This window comes from Lontra canadensis, unplaced genomic scaffold (genome assembly GCF_010015895.1).
Source record: "Lontra canadensis isolate GAN:19392208 unplaced genomic scaffold, GSC_riverotter_1.0 scaffold29, whole genome shotgun sequence".
Lineage (NCBI taxonomy): Eukaryota > Metazoa > Chordata > Mammalia > Carnivora > Mustelidae > Lontra > Lontra canadensis.
The window spans coordinates 2,411,161-2,433,182 of record NW_022631023.1 but is presented as its reverse complement, the minus strand read 5'-3'; the positions used below and the strand labels follow the sequence as shown (position 1 = coordinate 2,433,182).

General features: G+C 58.5%; 1 protein-coding gene across 1 annotated transcript; it reads left to right on the top strand.

Annotated features, from left to right (window-relative positions):
- Positions 1-48: 48 nt before the first annotated feature.
- RRP1B (ribosomal RNA processing 1B) lies at positions 49-21,504 on the top strand. Its single transcript, XM_032865216.1, has 16 exons — positions 49-224; positions 6,822-6,904; positions 8,408-8,465; positions 9,693-9,778; positions 10,115-10,176; positions 10,755-10,884; positions 11,685-11,749; positions 12,148-12,329; positions 13,974-14,062; positions 14,635-14,732; positions 15,597-15,616; positions 16,170-16,298; positions 16,712-17,373; positions 18,903-19,055; positions 20,109-20,166; positions 21,057-21,504. Exons 1-16 carry the CDS (start codon positions 95-97, stop codon positions 21,248-21,250), a joined length of 2,199 nt encoding a protein of 732 aa, XP_032721107.1. The 5' UTR covers positions 49-94; the 3' UTR covers positions 21,251-21,504.
- Positions 21,505-22,022: the final 518 nt, after the last annotated feature.

Genomic DNA, 22,022 nt, shown 5'->3' with positions numbered 1-22,022 from the left:
CAGTCGCGGCCCCGGGCTGCTCAGCGGCGGCGGGAGGCTGCGGGCGGCGGGCAGCGGGGAGCGGGCAGCGGCCGGGCATGGTCCAGCGGGCGCGATGGCCCCCGCCATGCAGCCGGCCGAGCTGCAGTTCGCGCAGCGGCTGGCGTCCCAGGAGAAGGGCATCCGGGAGCGGGCGGTGAGGAAGCTGCGCCAGTACCTCAGCGTGAAGACGCAGAGGGAGACAGGTGGGCGCGGGCGGCCGGCGGCGCCACATGGCGGCCGGTGGGGGGGGTGCGGGGCGCGGGACCCGGGACCCGGGGGGCCGTCGGTGCGCGTCCGCTCCGCGGGCACCGCCCCTCGCCGACCCAGCGCGCCGCGACCGCGGGGGGCGGGCAGCTGACCCGGGGCCTGGCCTCCGCACCCCCGCCGCGACCCGAGGGCCTCCGCGGGAGCACGTGTTGGCGGGAGTCCGGCGGAGCCGACGGACGGGCCCTGCGGTCCACGGCGCTGGAAGCCGGACGGGCGCGGTAGCGGCAGTAGAGTGTGAGCGAAGAAGGGGAAGGGAGGTCCGGGGAAGGGGGAGCCCCTGTTCCGGGCTGTTCCGGGCGGGCCTCTGGGGAGGTGAGCGGGTGCGGACCGCGGCGGGGGGGAGCGAGCGCGCCCGGAAACGGCTGTCAGAGGAGGGAGACGGAGGCTGTTGGGGCTCGAAGCGGGACGAGCGGCGGTGGCCGGGTCACCCCGGGCTCTGTGGTTTGCTCCTGACCAGTGCGAGGCCATCGAAGGGCTCCGTGAGCTCTGGACGCTGCGAGCACCGTGGGCAGCGGGGCTTCTGTGTCGTGCTCGGACGAGTCTGGGTTTGTTGACTGCGAGCGCTGCTGCCTTCGGAGTCTACCGAACGGACACTACGGGCCCCTGCGCTGGCCTCCTTAGTGTCGTTCTGTCGGGGAGAAATCGCAGAGGGGCACCCAGGAGAGAGAAAACCCCGTTTTAGGGGAAGTCTTCGGGAAAGGAGAGAAGACCAGATTGCTAACTTCAGTTCTGCTAGGGATCCCCCGAGAGTCCACTTACTGTCCTGGCTTCAGGGATCCCAAATCCGCTGAAGGTTCCTGACCCACGTGGCCAGGGCAAACCTGGCTGCTGTCCGCTCAGATAGGCCTTGTGGACAGGGTCCTCCCGCCTGGGTGTCCCAAGGGCACCTCAGACTCAGATGCCCAGAAGTGTTTCATTTTCCTCCCCCTAAAACCTGTTCTCCTCTGCCTCACTTCTGTCCCCATCCACTCAGCGTCTGGCTGGGCACACGGTGATGTCCTAGACGCCTCTCCCCCATCCTCTCCCCCAGCCCTCATCCACTGTCTCCTGCGTCCTCGTGTGCCATCCTCTGAGTTTCTTTGCCCTCCCTGAGCCCCTTTGTGCCATCTAGCCTCGGAGCTTGCTTCCTAACCAGTCTCCTTAACTCGTTTGCCGCTCTCTTGAACCTGTCCCCCACAGACCAGCCTAGGGCTGGTCTAAAACTGTTCTCATCACGTCCGACCTTCCTGTGTTTCTGGTCTGCAGGCAACGGTCTGTCCTCCCTGTGCCCTCCCACCTCAGCCCCTGCGTGATCGCCTTGTGCCGGTTCCTGGCTACGGTTTCTCTCCTCTCGGCCTCTGCTTCTCTTGTTCGCTCCCGGCGCCCAGTCCAGCGTCACTCCCTCCAAAGTGCCTTCCCTTCCGTCTCACCCCGCCCGCGTTCCAGAACAGCCAGTGTGTCCCTGCCTGGCACTTAGCTGCGGCTTCGTTACCTGTCCGTGTGTCATCCTTCCCCAGACAGCAAGCGTCTGTCTGTCTGCTCAGCTGCAGGTGGGAGCGCATCCAGGCGAATGCGGGGCCGCCTGTGCACTAGAACAGAGTAAGGGCATAAGGGCTGAGACGGCCAGACAGAGCTTGTTGCTCAGACCCCTCTGGCGAGCAGACCCAGGATCTGAGGGGACACGGGGGTGTGAGTCCAGTGGGCATACACCAGAGCGCCCAAGGTCACGTCTGATCAGCACCCATCTTGCTGAGAGAGACTTATTTGTGTCTCTTGTTCACCACCATGTCCACTTTGCGTGGAGTACGCTGGGCTTCTGGAAAACGAACTGTACGGCGAGTGTGGTAGGCAGGGACCACGGGGACGGAATAAACAAGGTTTTTGCCGCCACTGAGCCCCACCCCATCGGCATGAAATGCCGGTTGGGGAGTAACTTGGCCTGATGTGTGCATCTCGTTGACAGATTCACAGTTCGTTGTGGGTTTTTTGTTGTTTTTGTTTTTTTAAGATTTTATTTACTTACTCATCAGAGAGAGAGTGCGCACAAGCAGGCAGAGGGAGAAGCAGGCTCCCCGCCGAGCAAGGAGCCCGATGTGAGGCTCCATCCCAGGACCCTGGGATCACGACCTGAGACGAAGGCAGCACTTAACCCACTGAGCCACCCAGGCGTCCCAGTTTGTTGTGTTTTGGTGTGTGCGCAGTAAAGGAAGTATGAAACCTTGGTCTTACTGATACAAAACTGCCCATCAGCAGCATAGATTGCTTTGTGTTTTGTTCTGGGTTTTTTTGTTTTTGTTTTTGTGGGTTTTTTTTAGTGATCTTGTAGTACCTGGATGGCTCAGTCAGTTAAGTGTCTGACTCTTAATCCCAGCTCAGGTCTTAGTCTCAGGGTCATGAGTTCAGGCTCCATGTTGGGCTCCACGCTCGGCACGGAGCCTAGTAACTAGAAAAATAGAAAAGTAATCTCTACACCCAAAGTGGACTCAAACTCAAGGCCCTGAGATCAAGGGTCGGACGTTCCACCAACAGGGCCAACCAGATGCCCTGATGGCTTTATGATTCTAAAAACAAATTGGAAATGGTTGCAGTGCCTCAAGCAGCTACACGTTGCTTTGGTGTTTGCTTGAAGCACTCACAGAACGATCGCTGTCCTCCAGACGAGAGCGCGTTTGTCCTCTCCGTTCGTTCGTGTCTGCAGCAAACACAGCTCCTACTGTGTGCTGTCCGTAGTCTTGGCACTGGGAATAGAGCCGTCAACAAAAGACAGAATTCCCTCACCCCCCAGTTTTATTGACTGCAACTTGAAACATTTACATCTGCAGACCTGGGAACGGATCTTAAAATCAACCTTGTGAGCATTTTATTTGCCCTCTTGCTTTCGTACGGTGGCTCATAAAGAACCGTGCATCTTAGGGCGATGGGCTCTCAGATTCAGTAATACTGGTAGGTTTAGGGGGTCTCTGGACCGCGTGCAGAGCTGGGGTGTTTTTAACTGACCGCATGTGGACTCACCGGACCTCAGATGACTGCTGAGCTCCTTCAGTGCTCAGCCCCAGTCAGGTGTTTCCGTTCTACAGGTTCTACAGCTGGTGGGAGTTCACTCTGCCCACATCTCACTTGGGGTTCGCCTCGTTTGTTGCGAAGTAACTAAACCCGTGTTGTTGCCAGAAGCTTAGTGGCACTGGTTTAAGGAAGTCAGCCCCAAGAAGACCGATAAAAAGCAGTTGTGAGCTGAAACTGCTTCGGATGAGTACTTTACCCGCACAGTGAAGAGAAGTTAAATGATGAGCATTTCTCTGTTTTGCTCTAAATGCTTCAAAAATGGGTACTTCAGGCCTCCCTCCGGTTATGGAATGAGTGAGTCGCAGGGTGAAAGTACGGAGAATATAGGCAGTGACGTGGTAACGGCGTTGTGTGGGTGACACACGGTAGCTTGTGGCGAGCACCTGAGACTGATGTAGCACAGTGTGTCACCTGCAAGTCCACGTAAAAAAAAGAAAGAAAAGAAAAATGGGGGCTTACTGCAGCATGGGACTCTATCTTGGGGTCATGAGTTTGAGCCCCACGTTAGAGGTAGAGATTACTTCATAAACGTCCAAAAAAAATGCTACCGTGTTTTGACCAACTAAATTCCTGGTGAAAACCAATGGTTTTTATACATATATTGGAAGTACATGTACGTACATGTGGATGGAAACCGTGAAAAACCGTAAAACCTACCAGTAGCACTGACTAGTGCTCTGCTCTTACAAAGCGCGTCTAGAACATGCTTTTGATTTTGACCCTAACCAGAAACTACGTACACTGTAGGCGAGGGAACGGGCCGAGGGCTGGCCACTGGCTTTCCGATACAGCACGGCCAGTAGGGAGCAAGTTGGGGCCCAGCCACAAGTTCGTGTCCACGACACTTCGCTGCCTCCCAGGGGAAGAAACAGACGGTGTGTTCACGTCCGACCCCCTGTCCTGCCCGCGGTCTGGGGTCTGCTGTCGGCCCGTTACTGGTTTGGGATCCGTCGTCTTCCGTTACGTGAAGCTCTCCAGTACACACACTTTGCCTCTCTGCCTGTTGGAGGTGTGGGTGAGCCGCACGTGCTGGGTGCGTCAGATTGTCGCTTGGAGTTGGTGAGAAGAACCGTCTGGAGATAAACATACGCTGTGCTATTTTTAAGCGCGTGGCCAAATGTGGAATGCGTGGCACGTGTGACACCGTCTGGGTTACACACACAGCCACGCGTCTGTGCGTTTCTGTACTACGTGTGAGCATTATGTCGGCGCCCAGGGAGGATCCGGAGAGATGCATGCCAGGTCTCTCTGGGGCTCAGGGGGTAGTAAACAAGGCACTTTTGATTGTGTAACTTTTGGTGTAACATATGAACATCTTGCGATAAAAATGTGTCTTTATTGGTTAAGACTTCTTTTCAGTTACAGCTTGACAAAATATCCATGCCAAACTCCTTTGTTTCATTTGACTTGTTTGAGAGAGAGTGTGTGTGCAGATGCAAGCGAGCAAGAGGGGGAGCAGCGGGGGGAGAGTGTCAAGCAGATCCTGTGACCCTGAGCCGAAACCAAGGGTCAGACACCTAATCGACTGAGCCACCCAAGCACCCCCAAGCCAGACTAGTTTTAGGGGAAACACCAAAGCACAGCTTCACAGAGGAGCCCACCTGATGGCCCCAGAACTGTTTTTCTCCTTGGCAAACTCCGCGCCCCGACGCTGCTTCCCTTCTCCCGCAGGCTCCCCGGCAGGGGCAGGTGTAGACTGTGTCCTCTTCAAGTGTGCAGGGAGAGGGCAGGAGCCTCTGAGAGGAGCAGACGCGCTGTTCTGCTTCAGCCCTGTTACTCTCTGCCTGGGTTGTCCCCTCTGTCCACTTCCCCCTTCCACTAGGGTCTCGTGAAGCAAATCGCAGACATCTCCCCTCCACACACCTCCCTGTGGCTCTCCAGAGCCTGAGGACTCTTTCTCACACAGCCACGCTACCAGCATCACACTTTTTTTTTTTTTTTTTAATTCCTTCCTATGAAGTAACTGAACTGAGCTGCTGAGCTCTCCCATCACCTCGTGGATTTTTCTGAGCCACAGGATCCAGGCAGGAGCCGGCCGCTGCATCGCTCGCTCTGGGTGGGGCTCCAGATCTGTCACTGACGCCATAGTCATGCTAGCAATGGCGGGCCCCCAGGTGTGGCTTATTCACGGCAAGGTAGGAGGGGTGGGGAAGCCAGTTGCCCTGTCGTTTGCCCAACCCCTAAAGGAAATACACCTTAAAATAAACTTTAGCTCCTGGTATAGTGGTTTGATGTGAGAACCTATCACAGAGAATCACAATGCACCAGAATAGAATAGCTGATACGAGAAAGGTCTCAGGTAGCTTGGAAGTCCGTGCCCTCCCACTTCAGGATGGCGAGAGGGGTCTGTTTGCCGCTTGTTAATCCGCTTCGGTGTCTTGAAAGTACATTGAGGCCCGGCGTATGCGTGCTTCCTGGCGTTCACCTAGTCTGTCCTTCTTTGAGATTCCAAATGCGTTTTGCTAGTGTCTCCTAGTAACGTGTTGACACAGACCACTGGGGACATGAGCCAGGCCTCGAGGATTCTGTTTGCTCTCCATAGGCTTGGAAACTCCAGGAATGTACACTTACCTGATTTTTGCGATCCTTTATGTCACTCAGCAATTACTCCATGACACCGGGGGTCTGCCCGGGAGCTAGAAGGCCGTGTGTGACTCGTGTTTTGCTCAGGGGTGGTATATGGCTTGAAACTGAGTCCGGACAAGACTAAGCAAGGTGATGTCACTTAAAGCCAGGCAGACATTGCCCAGTTAGTGAAAACTGTAACCAGGAAGGGGAGAGGTCAGGGTGTGGCCAAGTTTGACCTCTTGGCAGGATCCTTAATAAGGTGTCTTTGCAAGAAAGAATATCACAAAGCTCTCCTCGTTTCCCCAGGGCCAGCTGTACGGGACTGGGACTTGCAATTGTGTTCGGTAAGAGCAATGCCAGTGTGGGGAATGCGGCCCGAGTGTGCCGGTGTGAGTCGCGGGCTCTCGGCAGAGAGGGGCACCTAGAGGGGCTCCTTTTGTAAACGACCGCCTTGCTCGTTGACTTTTTGTTGTGATGACATGCACTTCCTTACACTACCCAGAGAACGAGAACGTACCACCACTACCACCTGTCCCATAAGGCATAAAACTACATGATCTACACACGTTTATTCTCATACCACAAGGAAGTGGATGCTTCAGAATAAAAAGGACATCTGTGGGGCACCTGGTGGTTCAGTCGGTGAAGCATCTGCCTTCGGCTCCGGTCATGATCCCGGCGTCCTGGGACTGAGCTCCTCGGCGGGGAGTCTGCTTTTCCTTCTCCTCCCCGCCCCCCAACTCGTGCTCCGTCTCTGCTCGCTTTCAAATAAAACCTTAAAAATAAAAAAAATTTTAAAAAGACCTTTGTGGGTAAGAGAATGAAAACGTGCGTGGTGTTATTGTCCCTGCTCGTGTGGCGGTTCTAGGCGCTGGGCGGGAAATGCGAGGGCTCTAAGACGTTTGTCCTGTTTTGTCCCCTAGGAGGTTTCAGTCAAGAAGAACTTCTAAAAATATGGAAAGGGCTCTTCTATTGCATGTGGGTGCAGGATGAACCCCTCCTCCAGGTAACATACAGTTCTCTTTGTCGTATGGCTGGGGTGTTTCGGCTCAGGTGGAGAAAAGGGCTTGCTCGTTTCCTGCTGGGTCCATGTCCCGTGCACGTAAACGCGTTGTGACGTCACTGCCCAGGGTTCGGCGGCCCGCCTCCCGTCCATCCAGACAGCGACACTGGGGCCAGGCAGTGAGGTTACCTTTTTAAATAAGAAAGAATGTGCCTACGATGCAGATTCCGTATTTCTCTGTCATAGTTTCATAGCTCGTCCCATGGAAGGTTTTACACGACTGCCTATTTTCCAGTTTTGTTTTGTCTGTTACTGCTGGTGGTCAGTCGTGGCACGGCAGGGGTCTGAGAGCCTGGGAGGACTGGGCGGCCACCTCGCGGGGGGTCGGGATCTTTGTAGACCATCCCCAGACCTGCCTCTGACGCCCCAGCCTTAAGGTCGGGTGGAGGCTGGGCACAGAGGTGTGTGTTCTTCTGGACCCAGCTGCCACGTGCGCTGAGCCCCACCACCAAAGCCGTCTCAGGAGGGACTCGGTGTTGACAGAGCTTTGCTGCGTGTGCAGAAGAGCAGGCCTGCCTCTCTAGGGCGGGCGCTGAGCCTCAGGGAACGCCGGCTCGCGAGCCCATCGCGGCCTGGACGTGTCTGGGTTAGTGTGCGGCACCCCTGCTTCCCCAGGCTGCGTGACGGCACGCTTTGATTTACTGCTTTTACTCTGCTGAACACATTTTGAGTAGGACAGCAGGGCCAAATATTTTTCAGTTACATTCAGCAGTGACAGCCGACAGCTTTAGTGGAGGAAGAAAACAGAGGAGGGGGAGCATCCCTTTCCAGTCTGGGAGTTCATTTAAAGCGGGTGAGGAAGACGTGAGTGCGGACTGAGTGCAGGTCCCCCTGACGAGGGCTGTGCTCCTGTCCTGAGCAGGATTCTTTGGTGGCCACTCCCCAGGGGAGGTCTCTTCCTAGACCCAGACCACCAAATTCTCCCCACCAGCCGGCTTGCCGTGTTGTAGCAGGGCTTGACTTCATGGGGCCCTTTGGCCCTGGGCGGAGCCTGGACGGGAGCCCTTCACCTGCGCTTCCCGCCCACGCCCACTCTCGCCTGCTGCGAGCCAGCGGAGGCCAGGACTGTCTGTCCACACACAGCCCTGAGGGGTGACAGTCCCCGTGTCTAACCTCCAGGGAACCCCTTGCCGACATCGCTGTGCCGTAATTTGGGGGCTAAGGCTAGAATCTCCATCCTGTGATAAGATGTTTAAAGCCAGGAACTGGTGGCTAGTTTGCCCGTGTGGGTCATTTGAGCAGAAACCAGAGCTGCTGTCCCTCACATGCAGCGTGATCTGCAGAGGCATGTCACGTAGCACAGCAGTCCCCCGGGAATGGGACCTGCGCGTGTGGTGGAATTGACATGGTGACGTGGCTGGAGGTCCGGACACCAGCAGACACTGTCCCGTCCCGGTGCTGCCACGTAGTAACCCCCGCTGTCTCTCCCCGACCCCGCCTTTGCAGGAGGAGCTAGCGAACACTATTTCCCAACTCGTCCACGTTGTTAACAACTCAGAGGCCCGTAAGTCCTGACATTTTCATGCTTTTCAAAGCTTCCTCGTCCATCGGCTTAGGCAACTTGCCTGGGAAACTAGGCTCTGTGGTTTCTCCTTCCTTGAGGGTTTCCTTTCTCCAGGGGCTTGTTGCATAGCGCCTGGGGCTACCAGTGCATACCTGGCGGGAGACAGACCTTCCCCGTGGGAAAGCCATGACCCCGAAAGGGTGTCTTGCGCAGTGTCGTATGACCTCGCACGATTTCAAAAAAATAAAATCTTTTTTTTTTTGTTTGTTTGTTTGTTTGTTTGCTTTTAAAAAATGAGACTCTCCAGAGTCTGTGCCTTCTGAGGTGCCGTAACGCGCTCAGAGGCTCAGCATGCATGTGCCGGGGCTCGCCGGAGCTTCTGGCGGCCAGGCTGACCCGAAGGCCGGAGCCATGGAGGGTCATCACTGGTAATAGACCGCGCAGTGAGCCTCTGTACGAGAAAGAGCAGACAGAGGGACAGATGAATTATCCCTGAGACACTCAGGCTTTGATTCCTGGCTAAGGGCGAAGAGACCACAGACGTGGGGTCGGTTCCGCTGAGCGCTCTGCGGCACGGAGGCCCCACTGGCCTTAGGGACCCCAGCGGCTCCGTGTTTCCGCGGGCTCCAGCCCACTCGTAACGAGCAGAAGTCTACACGCGGATTATCCTCTAGGTTTTCACATACCGAGGAAGAATTGTGCAAAAGGAAGTAAAAACGGGCTGAAAAACTCAACAGTTATTTTTGGATGGAAGAGTGGTAGATTTGCAGCTCAGAAGAGACACATAGAACGTTTTGTTAGAACTCAGCCAGCTGACACAGAACGTGAGCCCGAAAGCTGAGTTTCTGCGCAGATCGTCCAAGCGCGTCCGAAGCGATGGCTCTGGATTGGTGGTTAGGTGTAGGGGGCGGAAAGGGCCCTGTAGACGAGGCTCAGAGAATTTTTGATTTTAATAGAGACACGGCTTTGCGGGGGAGAGAGAAGCACCGCGTAGAGCAGTGTGCTTGAACAGCAAGATACCGCCAGCCTTGCTGTTATGACGGGCTCTGTGGCAATGGAAAATAAATTACTGAGCGAGCTTAACTGTTGACCAGATTTTCTAGCTGCCAGAAAAATTCTTGGAAAAAGTAAATAACAGAATCCTAGTTAGCTTCCCCGTGTTACTTTCTTGCTGTGTGGTTGTGTGTGAGCCCGACGCGAGTTCTCAAAGCCTTCCGTTGGCCGCAGAGCACCTGTTCATTCAGACGTTCTGGCAGACGATGAACCGCGAGTGGAAGGGGATAGACCGGCTGCGCCTGGACAAGTTCTACATGGTAAGACTGTGCGCTTTCCCCGTCGGCTTCGGTGGCCTGGGGGGGGGCAGGCGGCCAGGCGACTTCGGGACGGGAAGGGTGTCCATGTGAGGTGTGGCGAGGGCTCCTGCGGTCACGGGACAGTATGTGCATCCGTGCTCGAGGGCGGCTCTGTTTTCTCGCTGTCGGTGAGTTTGGGGTCCTTCGTTAGCGCTTTCTGATGGGACGCTCCCTGCGGTGATGGTGACCCTATTCTCACTTCAGAGATGCGGCTCTGCCAGTTCCATGGGTCTCTTCCTCTGCTGACGGACGGACGTTTCTTTCTCTCCTTGTGTAACAAAAGTTGTCTCTCTCCAGCTGATCCGTCTGGTCCTGAGGCAGTCCTTCGAGGTTCTGAAGAGAGATGGCTGGGAAGAGAGGTCGGTAAATTATTGGGACCAGCATTTGGTGGCTTTAAAACTTTTAAAGTGGGGCACCTGGGTAGCTCCGTGAAGCGTCTGCCTTCGGCTTGGGTCATGCTCCCTGGGATCAAGCCCCGCGTCAGGCTCCCAGCCCAGCGGGGATCTGCTGCTCCCTCTGCCTCTGCCTGCTGCTACCCCTGCTTGTGGCTCTCTCTGTCAAATAATTAAAAAAAAAAAATCTTTAAAAAATAAAAATATAAAATAAAACTTTTAAAGTAACAGTGTGTTTTTCGAGCATTTCCGTGAGCGAGCTGGGATGAGTTGCCTCATCTCTGCCTTCCGCTCTGCTAACTCCTGGGAGGAGCAGAGCCTCCTTCCGCGTGAAGAACTCAGAGCCCGCAAGAGGCTCCTGGAGGGGCCGGGCCCACGTGCGGCGTGTTCTGCCCATTGCACGGATTGCGTTTCTCCTCGCAGCACGCGCTCGGCCTCACGCGCTTTGTCACGCCGCGCAGCATGAGAACGAACGTGACTGTTCCCTTCGGGGAAGAGGCATTGGCCTGCCGTAGTTCATAGAACCGTGTGTGTGGTTTCTTCAGCCGAATCGAGCTGTTCCTCGATGTCCTGGTGAAGGAAATCCTGCACCCCGAGAGCGAGTCTCCGAACGGGGTGAAGTTCCACTTCATCGGCATCTACCTGCACGAGCTGTCCAAAGTGGGAGGGAGAGAGGTAAGACGCCGCGCGGCTGCCGTGTCCCGCGACCGCAGCTGGCCTGACGGGCGCTGGCTCTGCCCGTGGCCCCCGGGCCGCGGAGGAGGCGCTGTGCTCCGCCGCAGGGGCTCGGGGACGGGCTCAGGCCCTTTCAGCGGATCCTTCCCCAGCTGGGAGCGCGTGCTGAGCCGCGCAGGGCACGCGGGAACACGGGCTGTGTGCTAAGGATGCCCCCGGAGGTCTCACTTAGGGACCGTGGGAAGCGGCAACCACAGTCCAGTAGTAGCACAAGGACGGGGTCACGGCGTTGATGTTTTCAGAGGCGGCAGATAAAGCTGTGCTCGCGGATGCCTCCCCCGAGCGTGGATTCACCCGTGCGTGGACGGTGTGCGGAAGGACACGGGTTCGCTTGCACGTGACTGTCTGAATTTGGGACTGTCAGCAGTCTTTGCTTTTTTATGTTTACAGGTGTTCTGCGGTGAACACTTTTTCTTTTTAATTAAAAGGAAGTAGAAATACTACATTTTAAGAAATGGGTTGGTCTTAGAGTTTTTGACATCTGTGAAGAGCCTGTCGGTAGCGCAGGGATCGCAGAGCAGCACGGGTCGGTGGGCTGGTTTTCTTTGGTCAGTGGACTGACCAGGCAGCCGGAAGACGGCCGTGGCCTTTGGCCTGCCTCCGGGCATCTGGGCAGTTCACGCGGTGGGTTTTGGGTGTGGACAGGACTGCTTTCCGGACCTAACCTGCGTGGAAAAGGTGAATGGCTCCGTTTCCTAGGACGTATCAAACATTGTTTCTATTCTGCTTTTGAATTTCAGCTTTTGGCAGATCAGAATCTCAAGTTTATTGATCCATTCTGCAAAATCGCGGCCAGGACTAAGGAGTGAGTCCCGTGTTTGCTCTCGCGGCCTCATTCGGTGCTTAACCGTGGGCAGTGGTGGTAGAATCGCTGGGAGGTGTGACGCAGGACGCCCGCGAGGGTTTATGCAGAGCCCAGGACCGCTGGACTCCGAAATCCCCTGTGCGAGATGTGGGACGCCCTGGGTCCGGCCTGGGCTCTGCTGGCTTTTACCTCAGACATCCCAGGAGTCACGCCCTCCCACTTCTGTCCACCCTCCCCACGTGGCTGTCCGCTGGCCCCACACCGGTGCTGCCCGGGTGACAGGTCACGGCAGGTGCTCGGGAGGCTGTGGTGGGCTGAGCGCTGGGCACCCCGCCACCCATGCTCACAACCAGGCCGCGCATTGTCGTCACCTTCTCCCCGCTGTCTTCCGCCCTCAGCCAGACACTGGTGCAGACGATAGCGAGGGGTGTTCTAGAAGTCATCGTAGACCAGTCTCCTTTCAGCCCCGAAGAGACCCTCGAGGAGCAGAAAACCCAAGTGGTTGAGACCGCGTCCTCCGAGGAAGAGATGCCGGAAAACGAGGCGGCGTGGAGGAAACCAGTCAGCAAAAAGCAGACGGGTGAGATGATTCCCCTCAACGGTCAGTTTAGACAAAGTTCTCAGCGGAACAATTTTTTTTTTTTTAAGATTTTATTTATTTATTTGACACAGAGATCCTAAGTAGGCAGAGAGGCAGGCAGAGGGAGAGGGGGAATCAGGCTCCCCACTGAGCAAAGAGCCCGATGTGGGGCTCGATTCCAGGACCCTGAGATCACAACCTGAGCCAAATGCAGAGGCTTTAACCCACTGAGCCACCCGGGCGGCCCTCAGCTGAACACGTTTTAATGCATTCGTGGGAGCCTCACTGCTACAACCTAAGAGTTTGTCGCTGGGGGCCCCGCTGTGGGCCGTACCTGGGAAGGGAGGCCGGGGTGTGCTGACATGCAGCTCTGCGCCCGGGAGCCCCCTCCGTGTCTGTCACGCCCACACCTCCTCCTGGTCCCACCAGTCCCCACACGGTTTTATGTTGTCCTTGCACTTGCTATGGCTTTTGTTTCTGTTTTGGGTTTTTGAGGTTTAAACATCCTAATGGGGCCCTGTGCCTGCCAGAGGGTCCCAGGTGGGCATTGTTTCTGTGCCGCCCCCTCACCTCCGGGGCCCCTGGGGCTCCCTTAAGCCTGTGGGCTGCTGCTGCTGGGGCCGCCCCTGGAGCCCGCATTTCAGGGGCCCCTTGACCCTGGCAGTGCTGAGGGTGCGGCATTAGGTAAACGGGACAGTCAGGGTACACCAGGTTTTTGAAATGTTACATAGACCTTAAGAAGCTGAGATTTCAAAAACTGATGGCCAGAGGAAATTTCAGCATTTTTCACAAGAGGACACAAAAGTACGTACAAGGTGCCTGGTTTGGCACATCCCCTTAAAGTCTGGGAGGCTACAAGAATGACCGTCGTTGGCCCCGCACGGCAGAGTCATGGGTGACTTCTGCTTCCTTTGTACCTTTTCTGTTGCTCTCAATTTTCTACAGCAATCGTGCATTATTTTTTAATCAGAAAAACTATTCTTTTACAACGAAAGAAAAAAAACTTTAATCTTAAATTCAGCGTGGGTGAGGGGACTAACCAGGTGACCTTGAGCAAGTGTTGCGTGATCACGGGGCTGTCCCCAGCTCCATGGGTCTTGCTTGTTGCCTGGGACCCGCGTGCACAGGGCCCTGTGCCGTCTTCTCCAGGCTGGGCCTGGAGGCCCCACCACTAACCGGCCTCTAGGATTTGACAAGTTATGAGTTTTCCTTGGTGGTTTCTATCTGCTTCTTCATGGGCATCAGGGCTCTTCGAATTCCTTTTTAAATATTAAGAGTCGCGTTATTAATAATTCGTGTCTGCCGCGGCAGCCCTGTAAGACGTTAGCACGTCATCTCAAATTTACCTGAAACCGGGACAGACTCCCGAGTGCTCTGCTCCCATGTGCCCGGGCCTCCTGTCCCCGCTGGGGTCGACGGGAAGACAGAGCACTGGAGGGCACTGAGGGCAGCAGAGGTTTTGTCTGTGACGTCATTGAAAGGCAAAATGTACGATTTGTCCGGGGCTTCCTTTAACAAACTTCTTCGGGAGCTGACAAATGTGTTGGCAGGATTTTCTCTGTGCAGAGACAGAGACGGTGGCTCCTGTGGAAGTAGTTGTGAGCGTGTGTTTCAAGAGCTCTGTCTCTGGGTGTGTTTTGATAGCGCTGGGCAAGCAGCAGTCCAGAAAGGACGGGGTCCACGACGACGGGGAGCCTGGAGGGCGCCTGGAGGACGCCGGGCCCCTGCTCCAGGTTGGTAGAACGCGGACTCGCTGTGGCGAGGCCTGGCTAAGTGGGAATTAGGGCCACAGCTCATTTTCTGCACGGCCCGAGTATGTAGTCATCTCTCATCCCTTCGCCTGCTGACGTCCTCTTCCTTACGACGAGCTTACTGGAGACGAAGGGGACGGAATTTTGAAAGATGTCCGTCTCCACTTTGGCCTGAACCGTAGATCCCGTTCCCTACAACAAAGGCAGCTCCGTGCTTTTCCCGTAAAGCTTACCGTGTAGCCAAGCGCGAGTCGGACATCTAGATTAAATTTACAAAGACGCACACCTGGACAAGTTTCACGGGGTGTGGTCTGCCACGACTTTTTTTAAGGAGAGAATAAATAGAACGGACGAGGACTAGCGTCCCCCAACAAAAAGTAGAACAGATTTTTCAAACATGGCCCCGAACATCTTGGTCACGGGGTCCGAGCCCTCACCTGTGGACCGTCCTGAGTGCGCCCGGAGTCCCACGCCACCGGTGTCTGTCACCAGCGGAAGGGACTTTCTAAGAGTGGGTTCGCCTGCGGGTCACGTTCGCTGCTCTTCTCGCGCAGTTCGACTACAAGGCCGTTGCCGACCGACTCCTGGAAATCACTAACAAGAAGAACATCCCTCCCTTCAACAGGAAGCGTCTCTCCAAGCTCATCAAAAAGTAGGTGACCAGTGGGCGCAGCCTGTATTCACGCATCTCGTGGGGGAGGGTGCGTCTCCTCCCCACTCCCCCCTGCCCCGCCTCCAGCATGTCTGGCCATGGCATGTCCCCGGAAGGTTTTGGGGAATGGCCACTCCCCTGCCCACACGAGGCCGCCTCCTAGTGGTGCGAAGAGAAGTCGTGGCCTCAGCGGCGTCAGCAGAGCCAGAAGTTGTGGCACAGGCAAGCCGCTCGGGTGTGGTCGAGGCCCTCATCGCGCCCCCCGCCCTCCCACCGTGGGGATGCCGGAGAGCGGCTGCGCCTGTAACTCAGACGGGACTGCCACCATGTGCACAGCTGCCCCTCTGCGCACGGGACGTGAGTCCACGCTGAGGAAAGCCCTGTAGGACGGCTTCTCTGATTTCCCCACCGCCCACGGGGCTCGGCTGGTGTCCCAGCTGGCAGGTGGTGGCGCCCGGCTCAGGCCCACTCCCCATGCACCCAGAGTTCTGCCCCCCACCAGCACAGCCCCCACGCTTCGTATGTGCTCCAGCCCTGGCCCCGCGGGGAGCGTTTTCTCCACCCGGTGAGCCAAGAGGACAAGGGGCTGTCGGCAGAGAGGGAAGCTGTTCCAGCCAGAGAAAGAAATTGTCATTTCTTCTGTCCGTGTGAACAAACCAAGACAGTCTCCAGGTCGCCGCGTCCCGGAGGGCGGTTCCTCCTCCACTCCAGGCCTCTGGCTCACGGCACCCTTGGCCTCCCCTGGGGAAGGAAAAGACAGCAGCCCGCGCCCGCCCAGAGCACACAGCCTAAACGTCAGGTCCTGTGTGTTTGTGGAAGACGGAAAAGAGGGCTTTCCTCAGGGGCCCTTGTTCTGTGTTTCAGGTTCCGGGATCTCTCCGAAGGTGAGGAGGCCGGAGGATTGCGGCAGGTGACGGTACTTGCACGTGGCCCCGCTGGGGCAGTCACGGCAAATGCTGAGAAATGGGACGGAGAGGTGCTGGGAGCCTTAGCAGCAGCCCTCAACTGTGAAGGCCGTCCTCGGGCTGAGCTCCTGCCCCGCCACCGTGCACCCAGGCCACAGCGGGGCAGGGGGGTCCTTGTCATTTCAACGGGGGGATTTCTGTTGGTCCAGGAAGCTTCCAGTTTGATTTTTCAGGAAAAATAAGTTGACCTCTTAGGCTCCCTTTCCTCTGCTGTCATGGTCGTCGTGCCCCTGGGGAAAAGCTGTCGTCCATGGCCAGTGCCATGGGAGCGAGGGTGGCTAAGCCCCAGGGGCCCCGCTGTCAGCGTGTTCCCCCATGGGTGCTATCCCTGCGTCTGCAGCAGCTTTGGGTTGGGGAGGTCATGAGAGCAGGGATGAGGACGTGGAAGTCAGGGTGGAAAAGCTTCCCAGGCGAGGCAGGTGCGGAGTCTTGATGGTCTCGGCTGACGAGCTGCGGCTCTGGGGTCCGGCAGGAAGCGTGTCTCAGTTCGGTTTTGTGGACGGTGTTTCTGCTGATGAAGATGACCAGACCCTCGACCGAGGAAGGCAGAAGAGAAAAGGAAATAAAGTTCTAGAGAGAACAGAGCTGGAGAAGGAGCGAGGTGAGCCGCGAAGCTGGTGCTGGCAAGGGAGGAGGGCCAGGCGGGTGCGGGCCGCTGTCGGGGAGTGCTGGGAGGCCTGGCCCCAGATGGGGATCTTGGCGGCTGGAGAGGAAAGAGCTGAGCGTAGTGGCTGTCCAGGGGCCCACCCACAGCCTCCCAGAACGTAGAGCCCGTGTTCCCTCCTGGGGGCGCCTTCAGGGGCTGCGCAGGTGTGAAGAGCACGGGACTCAGCTCCCCCCCAGCTGGTGTTCACGTCCGCCCTGGCTCTGCGGTTCCCACGGGCCTGGACACGGCTGCGGGAACCGGTCTTCGGGGGATCTGGTCCTGGCTGGGCCAGGGAGAGCAAGGCGCCCGACAAAGCCTGCGGCCACCCTGACATCGGACACTGTTCACGGGCTCCGGTGTCTTTCTAGGAAACAAGTTGTGTCTTGCTGAGGAAGAGGAGAGCGAAGCCAGTGTTCCGAAGAGAAAAAGGAAGAAGAAGAAGAAGAACCACTTCCAGCCTGAGCATTCGGGGTCGGGGCCGGAAGCCGTGCGCCCAGAGCAGCATGGGGGTGGCGAGCCGGAGGCCAGTGCGGGCAGAGCCCCGAAGACGCCCGTGGAGCCAGGGACAGTGGCCACCCCGGGCCCCCAGGAGCAGAGCGGCGTGGAGCCCGCCCCAGTGCACAGCAGGAGAAAACGGCCCAGGAAGAGGAGCCCCAGGGTGCAGGGCGGGGGCGTGGAGCCTGTGTCACCCCTGCCTCGGGAGGACGCGGCCCCTGGTGGCCCCAGCAGCACCCACGCTCAGGCCCTGGCTCCAGGAGCCTCCCCGGCCGGTGGGGCTCCCATCCCGAAGAAGAAGCGGAAACTGGGAGCCCTCCCGGTCATCGGCAGCGGCCCCCCGGTGCTGGCCTGGCCCCTGTCCCCAGGCGGGAGGCTGAAGAAAAAGAAGGGGGAGCCCAGCAGCCTCGACTTGCACAGCCCGTCCGGTCAGAAAGCCGCCATCCTGAAAAAGAGGAAGAGGAGGAAGGAGGGGCCTGAGTCTGTGTCACTCAGCGGGGTGCCAGAGGCAGAGGCCACGCTCATCCCAGCTCTGGTAAGGCCGCCGGCCCCGGTCTGCGGGGCAGAGGTGGGGGGACAGGCCAGAGTTCCGGGCCGAGGAGCAGCCCTGGTTTGTAACAGCCCCGGCCAACGAGGAAATACACCGGTGCCCTGGCGTCCCCGCCCCAGCAGGCTGCTCCCCGCACGGCTGCAGAGGGGCCAGCCCCAAGCCAGGCGGGAGTGCCCCTGGCCGAGGACACTGCTGCCCTGCCGTATAGACGGGTGGCCGTCCCCACCAGACCCTGTTCTCCTGTTCCTTCATCAGCTCCCAGCTTTTCTTTGGACCTTTTGGGGCCAGTTCTCTTACCTTTCTTGCTTATCTTTTTAATGGAAAGCCTGTCTGATCACCTGTGCTTACGTGTCTGGAGCTCTGGATCTTTCCACGTCCCTCCCCTTTGCCCCACACGCCACTATGTGGCCACCTCGACACCCGGCAGGAGTAGTTACAAACGCTGCGACCCATCGAGCTGTCAGTTCTTACTCCCTGGCCCTTCCCAGATAGGCTTCCTGCCCGCGTCCAGCATGCACATGAGCTGAGCACACACGGGTGCCCCTGACCCACAGCATCGGCTGGGCACTGCTGTGCGGCATCCAGGGAGCCGATGCCGTGGGTCAGGGGCACCCGTGTGTGCTCAGCTAAGCTCTGTTCCCAGGCTAACGGTGCTTCTGACCAGTTAGGTAGGTGAGTCTATACTTGGGAAAAGTCTCAGCTGGGGAAACACACGGATCTGTCCGCTGGGCTCTGGGAAGCCTGGTCTCGCCTTAGACCATCCGCTGAGCAGCTCTGTCGCTGGTACCACTGTCCCTCGGCCCCCGCGCACCATTCATTTGGTCTCTCTTCGCTGAGACTATCCGAAAAATCTAGTCTTATTTCTCAGGCCCAAACAGTTTTCCTCGGCACTGGAACAATTGCTAAATAGGTTCAAGGGAGGGTTTTCCTCTCTAAAGCGGTCGTGTGTCTCTGCCGTGGGGTGCTGGCGTGCGAGAGAGGCCCCCCAGGTCTGGCCCTTGCTTACGGCACCGTGGGGTCTGCTGAGGGAAGGCAGCAGCTTCCAAGCTCGGAACGCCAAGACCCTGCAGAAACCAGCAGCGTGACGACAGCTGGGGCAGGGGCCTGGCGGGGGTGGCGGTTGGTTGCCACACACCCGGGGAGGGTTGTCTGCCATAACCAACACGCAGGTCCTAACTGGGCCTCGTGCTCGCTCTTCTGTCCCCGACATCTCAGTGGCTGGTGAGGTCTTCGGTCAGAAACGAGAAGACAAGTTACCGTGTCACAGGTGGTCTTTGAAAGGCAGGAGTCTTCAGAGCAGGGAGAGCTAAGTCGGGAGATAAACGCGGCTTCTCGTGGCTGAGCAGCTGGGGAACCGTTGGCCGTGTGGGCCCGGAGTCCACACTCACCGATTCCGAGAGCCGTGTCGGGCGGAGGGCGGGGGTGTGTGTCTGAGCTGCAGACGCAGCGTCCTGTGGGCCCCGGTCCCCCCTTGCACACGGGTGTGACCTTTCCTCTCTCCCCTCCCTTCACAGGGGGGTAGGGGCGTTTCCAGCCCCTCGAAGAAGCGGCCGTTGAGGCCAGAGAATGACTTTGTGCGGTTCGACACCCCCTTCTTACCAAAGCCGCTGTTCTTCAGAAAAGCCAAGAGCAGCACTGCTGTCACCTCTGTGCCCCGTGCCCTGCAGGTGCGTGAGCTCAGCCCCGCAGCCGCACAGCCCACTGCTGCCTGGGAGCCACACACGCGGGCGCTGGGCCTCGGGCCCCACTGCTGGCCCATGGAGCCCTGGTCTGCTGTGCTGGGGGTCCCCAGGGCAGGGGTCGCACGGGCTCGTCTCGGCAATCTGGGATGGCCTGAGGGATTGGCTGCAGGGATTGCAGGTGCCGTGGGTGAAGCCTCGTCTTTGAATGCCTGGGAACAGGGGAGACCTGGAGGAGGGCGGCATGGGTCACTGCCTAGGACGCGGGGGAGGACTGGTCAGGGTGGGGGAGGGAGTGGCGGCTACTCCCGGAAGGCCGGGTCGGGTCACGGTAAAGCACATGGCCAGCTCCGCCAGGCAGAGCGAAGCCGAGTGGGCCAGGGGCTGCTGGGCTGGCCCTGCCGGGAGGCCAACAGCACAGGGACCATTCTGGGAAGAGGAGGTGCTGCCACAGTACCTGCTCGAACTAGCCAGAGGGGCGACTGCCTGTGTTCACCGTGTATGCGCACCGTGTCCCAGGGACACCTGCCAGATGACCCCGAGGACAGGAGACAAGTTCCTGTCCTAAAACGTGTAGGCCTTAAAGCAGGAATGGTGTGGGCAGAACTGGGGCGTTCACCAGAAATGGGGCATTTCATCACGCAGGGCGGGCCCGCACGCGGAGCCTTCCAGACAGAAGACATCTTGGCTAACTCTGAGCTGTTAGAATCCCCGATCTGTCTGTGTGGGAAACGCTGGGGAGCGTGTGCGCTGCCCCCCAAAGCCAGAGTCCGTCCCTGGTGTGTGTAAGACCATGAAACTCCAGGGGAATGGGCATCCTTGCCGCTCTGAAGGGCTGAGCGCTCCCGTCGGCTGGGAGGTTCAGACCTTGTGCCGTGCCCTGCGTCACCCCAGGGTGCAGCACATGGCTGCTGTGTGCCCAGAGACGCCAGGCCCAGGGCTGGCCTGTCCTGACGGAGGGTGTCCAGGGGCGGTGCAGTCCGCCTAGCCGAGTGCCCCCACCACTGCCGTCTCATTCCCTTTGCCCTTCTCCCTTTGCAGCGAGACAAGACACCATCCAAGAAAGTCACCTTCGGGCTGAACAGAAACATGACCGCAGGTGAGTGTGGGAGACGCAGGCCCTGATCTATTCCTGAGTCGGAGGTCCCGCCGCCAGGCTTTTGGCGGGTCGGCCAGGGTTGGGTGCGGAGGGGTTTCCTTGGGGCCTCTGGATGTTGTCTGCCTGGGAGAAGACGCGGTGGAAAGCCCTCTCGAGCCTGGACCACCCAGAACGCGCAAGGCTGGCCTGGCCTGGGGTACCGACAGATGGTGGCCAGCCGTGGCTGCCTCGGGAGCCATGTCCCAGGGGAGACGGTAGGAGGGACGTTCTCATCTGGTTGCTTTTAGTCTTGGTGCTGTCGGCTCGTTTTGTTTTGTTAACAGAAGTCAGACTCTAAAAGGATGCAGTGTGTTTTAAGACCTGATTCTTCGTAGGGTCCACCAGGAAATGTGTGCGTGTGTGCACGTGCGTGTGTGCACGTGCGTGTGCGTGAGGAGGGAAGGGACCGTCCGCGGCCCTGAGAGGCCCCAGGGCTTGCAAGGCCTTGTTCTGGGAGCTGGAGACAGCAGGGGGAGCCAGAGAGCTGGAAGGAAAGTCTCCCGTGGCCGCCACTCGAGCCTCAGGCTCATCCGTGTTCCCTGAGCGCCCCTGACCCCCCGAGTCCCTCCTCTCAGAACCAGACCCGCTGGCGCTCCCCTCCCATGGTGTCTGCAGACACTGGTTCGTTCGTCCCCGTGAACCAGGATGCCGGCAACCTTTCCTCCTGAAGCTCTAGGCCCACTCTCGGCCTCGGGACAGGCACTGCCCTGCTGGGGTGCACGGCCCGGCTCCCGTGGGAGCCGCCGGTGTGTGAATCAGCGACAGTGCCCATGGGGGACGCTGCTTGGCCGGGGGAGGCAGGTCGGAAGTGCTGCTCCGTTAACGTGGGGCCTTGCTTTCATCCGGGCCAGAGTTCAAGAAGACGGACAAGAGCATCCTGGTCAGTCCCACGGGCCCCTCCCGAGTGGCCTTCAACCCTGAGCAGAGGCCCCTGCATGGAGTGCTAAAGACCCCCACGGGCTCGCCCGCCAGCACCCCGCCGGGGCCCAGGAAGCTGCTGCCTGCCGCACTGAAGAGGAGGCCGACGGCTGCGGACTTCTTCTAGTAGCAGCAGAGCCTCTCAGACTGCGTTTGTACAGAGTCTATAAATTATAACTTTAAGAAGGTGGGGCCTTTTCTGTTGGTTTCTAAGTCCCCGTGAACTCCGTGTAAACAAGGTGTGAGCGGGCGCTGCGGGCCTCTGCCTGTAGGTTTTGCTGCACACGCCGTCGGTGTGAGTTCTCCGGGCCTGGCGTTTGCGGTGACTTCGGGGACCCCCACCAGCCTGGGAGCCGAGCACAGTGACTGTCCGTCACGTGGCACTGAGGCCATGGGAGCCTGGAGGCGGCAGCCTAGCTCAGGTGCCCAGCACTGCGGCAGCCGGCGGGGGGGCTGGCTGCCGGCTTCTTCTGGTCTCCCCCAAGCTCACCGGCCTTCCTCCCCCGGTCCGCGGACATCTGGCAGTCTGTGCAGGGCAGACGCCCGTAACCCGACCAGCAATAACGCGGACCTGCAGGAGGGGCGGGGAGAGGACAGCCTCCGCCCTCGGGTCGCCCCTTCCCTCCCCTGGGCCCTGTTTCCTTCTGTGTTCCTACCTCTCAGGCCAGCCCAAAGTGTCTTGACGGGTGAGTGGCCCTCCTCGGCGCTCACCCGCGACGGAGCACACTCCTTGCTCGGGGTCCCGTGCTCTGGTCACCCTCCTTCCCTTCCGTGTAAGCCTTTGCGCCAGCCGGAGTGACTGGCCTCCGCGGAAGCCGCTCTCCTGACTCCCGGCGGAAAGGTGTTGCTTTGCAGGTGCGCGGCGGCGTCTGACGGCTGCGTTCCCGCTGGAAGCCCGA

Excerpts from the sequence above, each read along its gene's own strand:
- RRP1B (XM_032865216.1), top strand. The coding sequence starts at position 95 with ATGGCCCCCGCCATGCAGCCGGCCGAGCTGCAGTTCGCGCAGCGGCTG. Across the intron at positions 9,779-10,114 it reads GCCTGGACAAGTTCTACATG|CTGATCCGTCTGGTCCTGAG; the intron begins GTAAGACTGTGC and ends GTCTCTCTCCAG. Across the intron at positions 17,374-18,902 it reads CCACGCTCATCCCAGCTCTG|GGGGGTAGGGGCGTTTCCAG; the intron begins GTAAGGCCGCCG and ends CTCCCTTCACAG.